Consider the following 15,743-nt stretch of genomic DNA (forward strand, 5'->3'; position numbering starts at 1 on the left):
AGGACATCAGCCACAGAAACATCTTTCAAGACATGTCTCCAAAGGCAAAAGAAACAAAAGCAAAAATGAACTTTTGGGACTTCATCAAGATCAAAAGCTTCTGCACAGCAAAGGAAACAGTCAACAATACAAAGAGGCAACCCACGGAATGGAAGAAGATATTCGCAAATGACACTACAGACAAAGGGCTGATATCCAAGACCTATAAAGAGCTCCTCAAACTCAACACACACAAAACAGATAATCACGTCAAAAAATGGGCAGAAGACACGAACAGACACTTTTCCAAAGAAGACATACAAATGACTAACAGACACATGAAAAAATGTTATCATCATTAGCCATCAGGCAGATTCAAATCAAAACCACATGGAGATACCAGCTTACACGAGTTAGAATGGCCAAAATTAACAAGACAGTAAACAATAAGTGTTGAAGAGGATGTGGAGAAAAGGGGACCCTCTTACATTGTTGGTGAGAATGCAAGTTGGTGCAGCCACTTGGAAAAGTGAGATTCCTTAAGAAATTAAAAATAGAGCTACCCTATGACCCTGCAATTGCACTACTGGGTATTTACCCCAAAGATACATATGTAGAGGAAAAAAGGGCCATCTGTACCCCAATATTCATAGCAGCAGCGGCCACAGTCGCCGAACTGTGCAAAGAGCCAAGATGCCCTTCAACAGATGAATAGATTAAGAAGATATCGTCCATATGTACAATGGAATATTATGCCTCCATCAGAAAAAACGAATACCTAACTTTTGTATCAACATGGACGGACTGGAGGAGATTATGCTGAGTGAAATAAGTCAAGCAGAGAGAGTCAATTATCATACGGTTTCACTTACTTGTGGAGCATAAGGAATAACATGGAGGACATTGGGAAAAGGAGGGGAGAAGTGAGTTGGGGGAAATCAGAAGGGGAGACAAACCATGAGAGACTGTGTACTCTGAGAAACAAACTGAGAGCTTTGGAGGGGAGGAGTGTGGGAGGTTGGGTGAGCCTGGTGGTGGGTATTAAGGAGGGCACGTATTGCATGGAGTACTGGGTCTGGTGCATAAACAATGAATCTTGGAACACTGAAAAAATAAAGTTAAGGACATAAATTTGAGACTTGAAACCATAAAATCTCTGGAAGAAAGAACAGATAGTAATTTCTCTGACATTGGCCCTAGCAACATTTTTCTAGTTATGTCTCCTAAGGCAAGGGAAATAAAAGCAAAAATAAACTATTGGGACTACATCAAAATTAAAAGCTTCTGCATAGCAAAGGAAACAACAAAACCAAAATGCAGCCTATTGAATGGGATAAAATATTTGTAAATGACATAACTGATAAAGGGTTAGTATCCAACATATGTAAAGAACTCACAAAGGTCAACACCAAAAAAACCTAAATAATTCAATTAAAAAATGGGCAGAAGACATGAACAGACAGTTCTCCTAAGAAGACATACTGACACATGAAAAGATTCTCAACATCTTTCATCATTAGGGAAATGCAAACCAAAACCACACTGAAATGCCACCTCACACCCATCAGAATGTTGGTGGGGGGAATGATTGAAATGGTGAAGGGGATTAAGAGTACTTGAAAATGATGTAATATACAAAATTGTTGAATCTCTATATTGTACTAATCCCTATACTGAAACTAATATAATACTTTATGTTAATTTAAAAATACTGGAGATGGGGAGGTAGGTGACAGTGTAAACAAGGTTCGTCACAAACTAGTAATTTTTAAAGCTGAGTATTGGGTTTATATGAGTTCATTATAAGATTCTATGGAATTTTCCATTTGGAATTCTCAGTAACAAAAAAATTTTAACAAGATCATTAAAAAATGATGCAGAGAGGGGAGAGAGTATTATAGAAGGAAGTAATACTTTTTGAGCACCTACATGTCAAGTTTTATGCTGGCATTCTTTTTTAATACTGTAATTTTTTTTTCAGTGTTCCAAGATTCATTGTTTATGCACCACACCTAGTGCTCCATACAATACGTGCCTTCCTTAATACCCACCACCAGGCCCACCCAACCCCCCCATCCCCCTCCCCTCCAAAACCCTCAGTTTGCTTCTCAGAGTACACAGTCTCTCATGGTTTGTCTCCCCTTCTGATTTCCCCCAACTCACTTCTCCCCTCCTTCTCCCATGTTATTCCTTATGCTCCACAAGTAAGTGAAACCGTATGATAATTGACTCTCTGCTTGACTTATTTCACTCAGCATAATCTCCTCCAGTCTCGTCCATGTTGATACAAAAGTTGGGTATTTGTCATTTCTGATGGATACATAATATTCCATTGTATATATGAACCATATCTTCTTAATCTATTCATCTGTTGAAGGGCATCTTGGCTCTTTCCACAGTTCGGCAACTGTGGCCATTGCTGCTATGAACATTGGGCTACAAATGGCCCTTATTTTCACTACATGAGGATTTTTATTACCAAATCATAGGTTAAGAAACTAAGGTTCAGAGAATTAAGAGAATATACTACAAGTCCCATGGATGCCATGTTGTAGAAAATGTACCAGTGTCCTTTTCAAGATCCCCATCTTCTTCCTACCCTTGCTAAGTCTCTAGGAGATATTCTAATGAACAAAGGGAAATGAAAGCAGAGGTCTGGATTATCTAGTGACCATTATCTAGAGCTGTTTAGGTTTCTCAATCTAATACCTTACCCACCAAGGTGTGACATGCAAAGTAGCCACGTTTATGGAGAAACTGACCCATCTACCATGTTTATTTAAGATTTCAACCCATTTCTTTCAAATACTGATGGGTAAAGCATCTTAAAGTGCACAAATAAATAGATTTTTAACAAGAGAATGTTTTAAAGAACATCAGTTGATCATTGTACCAAACAATTAGAGAAGTCATGTTTTTCTAAAATGTTCAAAGAACATTTATAAAAATTGACCATACACTAGGCATAAATCACATGTTAGAACATGTAAAAGCACTAATATCAACTACTCTCTCAGTGTACTAATATCTTATCCATGCTTCTATATCTTATTACTTTAGTATTTATTATTTAGTACTTACTAATATCTTAATATGTTTCAGAGCACCATACAATTAAGATGGAAAGGACAATAGAACAGGGAGCGTGGACACAGACCTTCAGACATATGGAAACTTAGTATGACAAAGACAGCATTGTACCTCCATGGGGAAAGGTGGGACTAGTCAATTAATCACACAGGGCATTTATCCATATGGTAGAAAATTTAATTGGATTTCTAGCTACTTCATTATAATACAAAAACACAAAAATCAATTCTAGATAGGTCTAAGGTTTAAATATAAAAGGCAAAAACTTTAGCAGTTTTAGAAGAAAATACAGGAGAATATCATATGATTTTAGGATGAAGATTTCTTTAAAAGATTTTAAAAGCAACACTCAATTGATAAATTCAAATACATTAAACTTAAGAATTTCTATTCATTAGAAGACTAGGAAGAACACTGCAAAGTCAAGTTACAATGTACAACAAGGTGTCTGCAACATATGTAACTGACAAAGAATGGTATCTAAAATACATTAAAAAAAAGCTACCGAATGACCCAGAAATTGCACTACTGGGTATTCACCCTAAAGATACAAATGTAGTGATCCGAAGGGGCACATGCACATGAATGTTTATAGCAGCAATGTCCACAACAGCCAAAATATGGAAAGAACCTAGATGTCCATCAACAGATGAATGGATAAAGAAGATGTGGTATATATATACAATGGAATACTATGCAGCCATCAAAAGAAATGAAATCTTGCCATTTGCAACAACGTGGATGAAACTAGAGGGTATTATGCTGAGCGAAATAAGTCAATTGGAGAAAGACAATTATCATATGATGTCCCTGATATGTGGAATTTGAGAGGCAGAGTGGGGTGTCATGGGGGGTAGGGAAGGAAAAAATGAAACAAAATGGGATAGGGAGGGAGACAAACCATAAGAGACTCTTAATCTCACAAAACAAACTGAGGGTTGCTGGGGGGAGGGGTGTGGAGTGGGAGGCTGGGGAATGGACACTGTGGCAGGTATGTGATATGGTGAGTGCTGTGAAGTGTGTAAGACCTACACCCCTGGGGTAAAGAATACATTATATATTAATAATAATTTTTCAGAAAGTAAAAAAATCTACAAATAAATAAGAAGACCATCAGCTCAATAGGAAAATAGGAAAAAAGTGTCAATAGACCTGCAGAAGGAAAGATATGAAAGTTGAATAAACATATTAAAAGGGGCTCAACACTAAGTAATTTATGCCTACTAAATTGATGAAAATTAAGAATTTCGTCTGTGGTAAGTATTGGTGAGAAGGTGGATCAATATTCCCCTTAGAAATGGTTAGGAAGGTTGTAAATTGGTATAACAATCTGGAAAATCAGGTTGGCCTTTTTCTTATAAATTTGCCTTCTCTACATAATTTGCATTTCCCTTCCCTTAAGTATCTCCTAGACAGATTCTTGGACATAGTCATAGAAGAGATTAGTAAGAATATTTATAGCAATAGTGTTTATAAGTGCAAAAAATTCAGAACCCTATATGAATAAAAAATGTGCACAGGAGACCTTTATTTTTAGTCATCTAGTTCAGATAGAAAGCACAGATAACAAATAGCTAGAGAGAGGTTATTGAGTTTCAGGACAGTTTCTCGATATGTTATAGTTATTTCATATTTGAGACCAGAGGTTCTGTCAGACAGTGCTTGCTATCCTCCAGGCTGCCTGGTACATAAAAGGCTATTAAATAATGGTGTGTTACACTGAAATGAGTTCCAAGCCTCTAGATTTGAAGATATGAAACAGATTGAAAAGCTCCAGTAACTTCTGAATCACCTACTAATGTTAGGTGATTCAGACTACTACTAACTGTCTACATTATATCATGGGCTGACTTTTCATCCAGTCTCTACGTCTCTGAAAAGGTGGCCCTCTGACCATATTTAACAAAGCATTGGAAAATATATGTTGCACATCAGTAGGGATGACCAATGAGGTAAAATGACTTACCTTGACTCTTTTTCACTTATGTCCACATTATCATAGATAATAGCTTCCTGAGACCTAAGTTCTGGGTTCAAGACAGGACCAAAACAGTCATTAGGTGTGGTTTATACAATCCCTCACTTTACAAATTATCCACAAAACCCAGTTATCCAGGTGTATCCCCACAACTGTTTTATCAAAATCTTATCATAGAATGCAGATAGGCTGGAAGGATCAAAGAACAAAAACAACCTCCATTTGAGAAGAAATTTAAATGAGAGGTTAAAAAACAGTAGCATGCCCTAATATCTCAAACACATATATTTATATCAATTTAATTTCCTGCAGATTTTCAGAAAATATGCGTTGCTGAAAGGATCATTTTCAGAGTAGGTTCCCATCATCCTGGAGCTGGACAAAGATATTCTACTTCTAGAATAGTAAGAGGGCTTTTCCTAATTCCTGGGAAAAAGACAGTTTAAGTAGAATATTCATGTAGATTTTTCTTCCATTATTTTTCTTTCAAACCATAGGCAACTGCACTTCTATAATAATCTTGCATAAAATTGAATTTTAGTGCATAATCACAATTAGACATTTTCAGTTTAGGATATTCACATTCCTGGAGCTCGACAGAGAATTACACAATTTTTTTAAACAGGTGGGGGTGGTGCAGAGGCTGAGGGTGAGAGAGAGAATCTTAAGCAGGTTCCATGGCCAATTGTGGAGCCCAACACAAGGTTCTATCTCACAACCCTGAGATCATGATCTGAGCTGAAATCAAGAGTCAGACATTTAACTAAGCTACCCAGTGCCCCAGAATCCATAATGTTTATTTAAGTGATTCACCACTTGAGTCTGAGAACTTCTTGTATAATTATTCATAATACATATTTGATTATTCATAAATTTAGGTGGCAGTACGATGCATACCTGTTCTTTTTTTTAATTAAAACACAATGTATTATTAGCCCCAAGGGTACAGGTCTGTAAATTGCCAGGTTTACACACTTCACAGCACTCACCATAGCACATACCCTCCCCAATGTCCGTATAACCCCACCATCCTCTCCCTACCCCCCACCCCAGCAACACTCATTTGTTTTGTGAGATTAAGAGTCCCTTATGGTTTGTCTCCCTCCTGATCCCATCTTGTTTCATTTATTCTTTTCCTACCCCCAACCCCCCACAATGCCTCTCAACTTCCTCATATTGGGGAGATCATATGATAATTGTCTTTCTCTGATCAACTTATTTTGCTAAGCATAATACCCTCTAGTTCCATCCATGTTGTGACAAACAGCAAGATTTCATTTCTTTTGATGGCTGCATAGTATTCCATTGTGTATATATACCACATCTTCTTTATCCATTCATCTATTGATGGACATCTAAGTTCATTCCATAGTTTGGCTATTGTGAGCATTAATGAATACCATTTAAGTTGGCTTTTTAGATTTTTATTTGGACCAAGGGAATTTTGGGAGACCTGTGATTTTACCAGGTTTATTTATATAACCTTCATTGGTTTAGAACAGCCAACTCATATTTCTGAAATATAATATACATTTGAATTGCCTAATCAGAGAGAACTCAAAGTACCATCATGGCTAGAGCTCAAAAACAAAAACCGAGAAACAACTCAGCCCTCTTTTATTGACTGATTCAACTTACTGAACATGTATTGAGATCATACTGTATATCAGGCAATATGCTAATTTGTGCACTACAAAAACAGTAGTTTTTCATATTGAAGCAAAGAATATTCCAATGACCCATTCTTGATGCAATTAGTATGTGTACTGCAATGTGATCCTGCCCAGCTTATTATGTCTTAATTAGGGTGATTTGGCTATCAATTCCTTCAAGAGGATATGTGGTATACTGTAAAATGCACAAACTTTGTAATCAGAGAGATTTGGGTACAAATCTCAAATCTCAAATCACTGAAGTATGGATGTGGGTCTAAGCCTCCCTGAAAAGATTATCCCTATTTTTCTGGGAATTTAAGAGGCCTGGTATACAGTAGTTATTTAAGAAACGTTACTCGTTACTCATCTTCCTCAAAGTAAGGAATAAGGTTGTGTAAAACATCTTTGATTTTTATGTATCAATTTTTCATTAAATGTAGAATGAAGGAAGAATGACTCCTTCTCTCTCCTTGCCCCTGAATATGGTAATGCTGCATAGTTTTGTACCAGCAATTAGTGAACGTCACTTACCTAAATCAGGCAGCGAAATTGAAAATGCACTGTAGATTGACAAAAGACAAAAAAGGGTTACAGAAAAAAACAGGTTCAGAGAGATTAGTTGATCCATCTCAAATAACCTATTGATGACTAGTTTTCTTGATGCAGGTGTGCCTAGGCAAAGTTGTGAAGCAAAACTTCCCTACAGCTTTGTTCTGATTAACCTTCCCCTCGATTCCAAACCACCATTTAAAAATGAGCTTATGTATCCCATAAAGGACCACCCATTATCTGCTCCCCTTTCCTAACTAGACAACCTCAGGCTCTGCCTTTGTCCATCCACAAGATCCTGTTTCTGCCTTCTAACCTCTCCAGATACCTACCAAATACAGTCATGCCTCATTTTATTGTAATTGGTTGTACCGCACTTCATACATCAACTGTGGTTTGTATAAATGGAAGGGTTATGATAACCCTACATCAAGCAAATCTATCAGCACTATTAGTTTTCCAACAGCATTTTCTTACTTTGTGTCTCTGTTATGTTTTGTTAATACTCACAATATTTCAAACATTTTCACTTTTATTATATTTGTTATGGTGATCTGTGATCAGTGATTACTTTTTAATTAAGTAATATACATTTTTTTAGACATTGTTCTCACTTAATAGACCACACTATAGTGTAAATACAACTTTTCTATGAATTGGGAAATCAAAAAATCTGATTCAGTTGAGTGTAACATCTGCTTTGCTATAGTGGTCTAAAACCCAACCCACAATATCTTGAGGTGCAGCTGGATATTCCCTGTAGGATAAATATGGTGAAAGAGAACTACCCTCTGCAGACACAGGACCCTGCCTTTGTATATGGTTAAGCCAAAAGAATATCTTGAGAACAGAGCTCCAAGCCAGGGAGAAATGGAAGATAGCAGATTGCTAAGTGGGAGAGGACATTTGGCCCAAGTAGACTGGTTACACAGTTAAGGAGCTGAAAGGAAGTATGGTGTGGTAGAAAAAAATTCATGTATTTTAAGCAATTAATTTAAGTTCAGCCTTACAGGTATTAAGGGGACAATGACCATGGTCCAGGCCCATGTGTTGTGTATACAAAATGATCAGACCAAGTTTCTACCCTGAAGTAGCTTAGTGTTTAATGAGGGAGACCTAAAGTAAGTTAGTACAACACTGTGATAGGAACACAATACAGGACTGTCCAAAGAAACAGCACTTTTAGGAAAAACCAGCTAACCTTTGTGCAAGCCTTGGTTTCTTCATTTCTAAAGTGCATACCAGCTCTGTCTCACGGGGTGAATATTAATATTAGAGCTGGGTGGGGTGTACCCAAGTGGATGTGCCTGGCCAAGGAGCTGAGGGTGTTCACTGGTCCTGATGTCAGTAACTGTATGACCAGACTGGGTGCTGTCAGAATAGAGGAGAAGCAGCACGTGATCTCTGGAGTTAGACAGCTGAATCCAACTCTCAGCTCTGCCACTTACACACTTACCCTGTGCAAGTCACATAACTTTTCAAAGCCTTAATTTTTCATCTGTGAAATGCAGAGAAGAATTTCTATCTCATGAGGTCATTGTGAAGATTGGACAGAAAACCCATGTGAAGCACTTCACCATCCTTGTCCTCAAGGCCCAGTTAGCACATATCCTTGGCTTCTCCACTCAAGGGCTCCTCGATCAACGGAGACTTTCTTAACACTGATTCAGTTGGGCCAGAGTGGATGTAGCGCCTATTTAAACCTAGAAATTCAGGCTACAAAAAATCTAGAATATTTCCTTCCTTTAGGTCATTTGTTCATTCAATAGCCGTTTATTGAGTACCTATCATGTCCCAGGCATGGTTCCTCATGTCGGAGATCTAGCAATGGACCAGACAGTCAATATCCCTGCCCTCATGGATTCCGGTAGGGTGAAGCAGACAAAACAAGGAAATTTACATTGGGTCATGTGAGGAGATAAATACAGTTGAAAAAAGTAGAGCAAGATAAGGGGCAGGAGAGCTGCAGTTGAAAGTTGGTTTGCCATTTTTCAGAAGATGGTCAGGGAAGGCTTTTCTGGTAAGGTGACTTGAGCAGAATCCTAAAGGGAGTAGGGGAGTAGTAGGGAGTAGTAGGGAGTAGCCACATGGTTATCTGAGTAAGAGTGTTCTGGGAAAGGGAAGAGCAAATGCAGAGACCTTAAGGCAGAGGTGTGCTTGGTCTTTAAAAGAAAAGCAAGGAAGTCAACGCATCTGGAGGAGAAGGGAGTGAGATCAGCTTTAACAACTAACTCCCATATAAAATTTGTAGTATAGCTATGTCTGGTGGCATTTAATTCTTGACTTATTTATACCTAAATCAAGCCATTTAATGACTATCCTAATAGGCAGTGTGTATGTCTGAGACAAAGAGAGGGTGGAGAGCCTTACTCTTTTTTTGTTTTGGTTTTGGTTTTGGTTTTTGGTTTTGGAAGAAACTTACTCCTTTTAAATGTCACATTCCCATGGTTACAACTTCCCTCTGAAGGCAAAGTAATCAACAGGAGTTGGTGTTCAAAAGAGGAGCCCTCAATCAAAAGGCTCAACAGAAGATAATGACATTTCTGTCCTCCCTTGTTATAGCTACACGTTATTAAATGAAACAATTAAGGCCGAGAGGCAGATTTTGCTAAAATTTATGGGAAAAAATCTTAAGAGACCTTCTTAAAGATGAAACATCTTTTTCTGCAGGTGGTAACTTGCTTTTATAGAGGTGTGCAGGCACAGATACTTGGTTTTTTAGGAAGTTTCCAGAGAAGCTTTTGTACTGGGTTGGACTACATAATGTGGATTTCTCTTGTTACCCTGAGGCTCTCTGACTCTAAGAAAAAGGGTTTTTCAGAGTATTAATAGATGTTATAAGACATGCTCTAGATGTTAGAGAGATACACAGGAGAAACAGGAGATCCAGGTTTGGGTAGGGAGGTTCAGTGGGGCATTTATAGGGCATGGTAGAGCATGGAAATCTGAGTGAGAGATAAAACTGCACAGGTAAGAAGGGAGTGGCCGTAAAGTATTTACTTGCCATGGGAAGGTACTGGATATTTGTCCTAATGTTGTAAGGACTCACTGAATATTTCTAAGAAAAAGGAAATCAGATTTGCATTTAAAAATATTAGCATTCTCACCTAGATCAATTTTTTAAAGATTTATTTATTTATTTCAGAGAGTGTGTGAGTGGGTGGGGGCAGAGGGAGAGAGAATCCCTTTGGGGGACTCCATGCAGACTCCATGGCAAGTGTAGAACCCAATGTGGGCCTTGATCCCATGACCCCAAGATCATGACCTAAGCTGATACCAAGAGCTGGACACTTAACTGACTCCACCATCTAGGTGCCCCTCACTTGGATCAAATTTCTAAGGGACCACAGACATCATAATTTTTTGTCAGAAGCATCTAACCTGTTAGGCCCAGAGATTGCCTTTGTGCATAGTTCTTATTGACCACTGCAGCTCTGTTTCCATGGTCAGGACTATGATTTATGAACCTCATATTATTTTGGTCTCTTGGTAGATCTAGATCAGGCAGACATTTGGACTTAAAATCATGTAACTCGGGGCGCCTGGGTGGCTCAGTGGTTTAAGCCTCTGCCTTCGGCTCAGGTCATGATCTCAGGGTCCTGGGATCGAGCCCCACATCGGGCTCTCTGCTCAGCGGGGAGCCTGCTTCCCCCTCTCTCTCTGCCTGCCTCTCTGCCTACTTGTGATCTCTATCAAATAAATAAATAAAAATATTAAAAAAAAATCATGTAACTCTGAGGTTTTATAATTGACAAGAACTTCAGGGTAGAGTAACAGTCCCATGCCAGTATACCTGATGACACTGGGGAAATTATTTTATCATCCCCTGCCTCATAAAACAGATCCATTTCTACATATTAGAGAAGTACCTCCGAGTCTCCCTTGTATGCAAGAGGAAATGTGGGCTGGATCATGATTTGCCCCCAACTGCACAATGAAAAATGGCAGAGCTGAAACTAGAATCCAGAATTCAGGCTTCCCATCTCTACTGCTAGTAAATCTGTAACCTTCTCAAATGTTGGTAATTAGCTAGGGAGATCTGGGAGGGTCCTAAGACCTTGAGATACATGAACCACTTAGCTGGAAAGCTCATCTCCCCTCTATACACACGGCCTCACTCCAGAGAGGCAAATTAGAATACCAAGTGCAAACAACAAAATCCACTGGAACTTGTAGGGCTAAGAAGGCATAAAAGGATACAATTAATAATAGGTAGTGCTCCAGGAATATAAGCCAAAGGTGATAGAAAAAATTTACTGTCTAGACTTTGCTTAAGACTTTCCTTCTATTCTTGTTTACAACCACTTATTATCAATTTTTTTTTTTTTTTTTCCTAAAGGGATGTGGTCCCTGTCTTATTAGTATGGTTCACTCACAAATTGGAAAGAAGGAGGCAGGTGTTAACTAGTGCCTTTGGTTTTAGTTCAGATATCCTCTGCTCTGTTTCTGAGAATAGGATATAAAACTACCAGGTTAGCACAGCTAGGCCTCCCCTGGTGGGAGGGCGGGGGGTAAGCAAGACTTTTTACCTTACGTTTTCTTTCAACTTGTTTTTCTTCATTTTAAATCTATCCTTTTCCTTCTTGAAGAATTTCCGCAGTCTTTTCAGTGCTTCTTTTCCATCTAAACTAAGAGGAATCAGAGGATATAAATAACATGGCATTTCAGAGAGTCCTGGAGATGGAAGAGGCTCATCCCAGAACACACCTCCACTCCAGGAAGAGACAGGAACATCCACGCTCTTCCTCTTTGTTTAGATACCAATATGAAATAACACATACCAGCCAGCTTTGAAGGGGATTATACTTCAGTACAAACTTTCATCTACCCCAAATGGTCTCTATTTTGAGGATACAAAGCGAGGTCTTCCTTTTAGGGAAGATGAGTTAGGGAAGCATAGTTTATAAACTATGCTGGAAATATGTTTTGAAATTCCTAGCTCCTGAAATCTATGTCATTGACCTTTAATTTATTGAATGATGTCACAACAATGGTGGTATATTTACTGCCCAGTTAAGGATTAAAATTCTTCCAGATATACTCTCAGGTTTTTTAGGGGGTAGGGAGAGGGAATGATACACCCACAGCATCCCACGCAGTATGGATTCCTACTCTTCCCTTTAACCCTCATCCTTCTTGCTTTCAACCATTGCTATCTCATTTCCACAAAGTGCCCCACTAACTAAAATTGATGAATAATGCCCATTTGAACAAGTATTCCTGATAACATGGATATTAAATTAAGCCCAAATCCTAGAGACAGTCTTAATAACTTGCAAAGACACAAGTTAAGTCATAACCATTGATTTCTTCCTGGAACTGCTATGATAGAACTGAAGCAGGTTTTATTGATATTTACTTCTCCTTTCTCACTTATGTCCTAACACAATATGAAAGCCCTATACTTTGAGAGGTGGACATTTTCTCAAAAGAGGAAGCAATATAATTAAAAATTATAGCATATGACCGTATACAATCACAAGTCTCTTATTCATCACAATATAGTATTAGAATATCTTATCTTTCCTTTTGATGCAAATCCTCCCTAAGGATGATAGGGTCAAGGGAAGGGGTTTTTTCTTGAACTCTGGTTTTCTTACACTCACAGGGAACTACCATTAGCTACAAAGCTGAGAAAGACAGAAACTCACTCTATTTTTGGGTAGTTGCTCTTTGTTTTATAGACCTCTTCATACATTTCTTCATTATTTTCTTCTGAAATTAAAAAAAATGATTTTCATTTATTATAATGACAATAGTTCAGATTCATATTTCATAAGAAATTACTGCATACCTACCAGGTGCTAGGTATGATGTCAAGCACATGTTTGTTTGTTTTTTTAATAAGCATATGGTAAGAGATAATTAAACCTCTATAACAGTATGTACAATATGAAAATTCACATTGGCTTCCACCTGATTCCAAGTCTGATCTGTTGTAGTAAAAGAAAGTGGGTTTACTAACAGATTTTATCTTTCTACCCTCGTCTTTTGCATATTTCATATAGAACATTCAAAGTCTATTAAACATCACACGCTGTGTTGAAGGTTGGGGCAATAATGGAGAAAAAGAAGGCATCTTGAATAACCTGTCCCCTAGCCCAACGCATGAGCTTAAAGCATATAGATACACTTTGAGGCTACCCGGCAATGGAGGATTTTCAAGTTTACAATGTGACTCACACATAGTGAGCCGAGGAGAGTCCCTTAACTTCTCCATGCCTTAGCTCCTTTCTAAACTGGCGTACGGGATTTCATGATCTCTGAGGTGGTTTTACCATCTAAAATTCTGACATTCTGAGGAAGACAAAAGCAACCAGAGTGGCATTGGATTATCCTCCTTTTCTATTTCTTTATCCATTCACATTCCGTAGGTAGTTTTGGTGTGTCTCAGATGTGCCTGGCATTATGCTAAGGGCTAGGAAAAGTAGCAAGCATGAAGAAAGTGACAATCCGGGAGGGAAGATAGTTATTAATGGAAGAATTGCATACATGCAAAATTATAACTGTAAAGTGCTAAGAGGGAGGGCCTAGGTACTAGGAGACTGATGAGACTGTGTACCAAGGGCAGTATTCTCTGGGGCAATAACGAAGGAGCTGGGATTAGAGGAAATATTAAGAGTCACATGGGCAAATGGGCCCAGGGGAGGGAAGAAGGAGGAAAGCACGAGAACACCCTGTGGTGGAGCGTGGCAAGTCAGAGAAGCTAAAAGGAAGAAGGCAAGAATGGGTCTCGAGGGTGAAGACTGAGTATGGTGTGAAGAGTCCTCAATGGCAAGTAGAGGCAAACCACTCAAGGCTCTAGACCATGCAAAAGTTGATCTTAAAAGTATTGGGAAACCATGATTCTGTGTTAAGTAAGCAACGTTCCTGGAATTTAAGAGAGAAAACAGATGAACATATGGGAAGGGGAAAAGAAACAAAGGAGGGAGGGAAACAGCCCATAAGTGACTCTTCATGATAGAGAACAAATTGAGGGTTGATGAAGGGACGTGGGTATGGGATGGGCTAGAAGGGTGATGGGGACTAAGGAGAGTATTTATTATGATGAGCACTGGGTATTGGATGTAAATGATGAACCACTGAATCATACCGCTGAAATCAATATTGCATGGTATATTAGCTAACAAAATTTAAATTAAAAAAAAAATAAGCATTCCTATGATCAGACCTGCACTGTGAAGCAGTCAGGAAGGAGGACATTTCATAGTGAAGTTGATTTATTGCCACAAGAGCCCCATTATTAGCATCTTCACCTTCATGATTCTAAGTGCATTTGTTAACACATACCTTGGACCACTTCTCCTACCCAGCTTATTATCACCCTGCCCGACTGGCATTATTGAAAGTACATATAGATAAGAGACACCTTACACTAATCAGCCGCAGAAGCATTCAGCAATTCCTATTGACAGTTCCAAATGTCTTCTTATACTTACCATTATCAGAAGCAAATGAGTTAGAAAGGTCTGACTGTGGTCTGCAAGGAGAAAGAATGCAAAGACCATTAACCTGTTGTGTCGTACCTTCAGTCTCTCCACAGTCATCTCCAGTCTCACCACACTTACCCCGCTCTCCCAGGGTACTCAACGTCATCATATGTCTCCTCTGAGTTGGAGTGAGGCTTACAGGCCGCCCCATCTGGCATTTCTGTAGTGTCTTCCAAGGTCTCCACATACCCACCTGTAAAGAAAACAGAGACAGTCCCGAAGAATAACTCATCCACGGCTACCATAAATGCATTTCCATATGCCATGGCGGTGGAGGCGAGAATAGGAAAAGCAGATTTCATACACTGAAACTGGGTTATAATCTCGGTATGTACACTTCTTTAGCACACCGCTTCACCTTGCAGAGACTCAGTTATGGTTCTCTGAAGTTGGGACAATAATAACACCAACTCTTATAGGACTGTGGCAAGGATGAATATGTATTTATAAAGAGTGACCAGTAATTTTTTTAAATTATTTTTATTAACATATAATATATCACTTGCCCCAGAAGTACAGGTCTGTGAATCATCAGGCTTACACATTTCATAGCACTCACCGTAGACATACCCTTCCCAATGTCCATAACCCAGCCACCCTACCCCTACCCTGTTGACCAGTAAATTTTTTGGATGGCTCTTCTCTAATCTATGACCTCAGATAGTGAGATCCTCCAGGGTACAGCCCTGGAATTTCTACCTTTTTCTACAGATTTATTTATTTATTTGAGAGAGATAGAGCACACACGCATGCATGGGAGGAGGAGCAGAGGAAGAAGAGGGAGAAAGGATCTCAAGCAGATTCTCCACTGAGGGCAGAGTCCAATGATGTAGGGCTCTTTCCCACGACACTGAGATCATAACTTGAGTCAAAACCGAGAGTCAGATGTTCAACAGACAGAACCACCCAGGCACCTCTTCTCTGTCTTTAAATCTAGATGAACTCATCCAGTTTTGTGGCATTTTTTTCTTCAAATTTCTTAGAGGAGTTGATTGAACATGT

General features: G+C 38.8%; 1 protein-coding gene across 6 annotated transcripts in view; it reads right to left on the bottom strand.

The window, feature by feature from the left end:
- FYB2 (FYN binding protein 2) overlaps positions 1-15,743 on the bottom strand; it is a 167,043-nt gene that overhangs the window by 57,969 nt on the left and 93,331 nt on the right. For all 6 annotated transcript variants that reach the window (XM_082688107.1, XM_082688106.1, XM_082688110.1 and 3 more), the window contains 6 exons: positions 14,820-14,934; positions 14,691-14,731; positions 12,903-12,966; positions 11,781-11,879; positions 7,234-7,262; positions 5,036-5,096 (listed from right to left, as the gene is read on the bottom strand). In XM_082688107.1, coding sequence (XP_082544233.1) covers positions 5,036-5,096; positions 7,234-7,262; positions 11,781-11,879; positions 12,903-12,966; positions 14,691-14,731; positions 14,820-14,934 — 409 coding nt within the window. The remainder of the gene's footprint in view (positions 1-5,035; positions 5,097-7,233; positions 7,263-11,780; positions 11,880-12,902; positions 12,967-14,690; positions 14,732-14,819; positions 14,935-15,743) is intronic.

The sequence above is a fragment of the Mustela nivalis genome (genome assembly GCF_964662115.1).
Source record: "Mustela nivalis genome assembly, chromosome: 10".
NCBI classification, from domain to species: Eukaryota; Metazoa; Chordata; class Mammalia; order Carnivora; family Mustelidae; genus Mustela; species Mustela nivalis.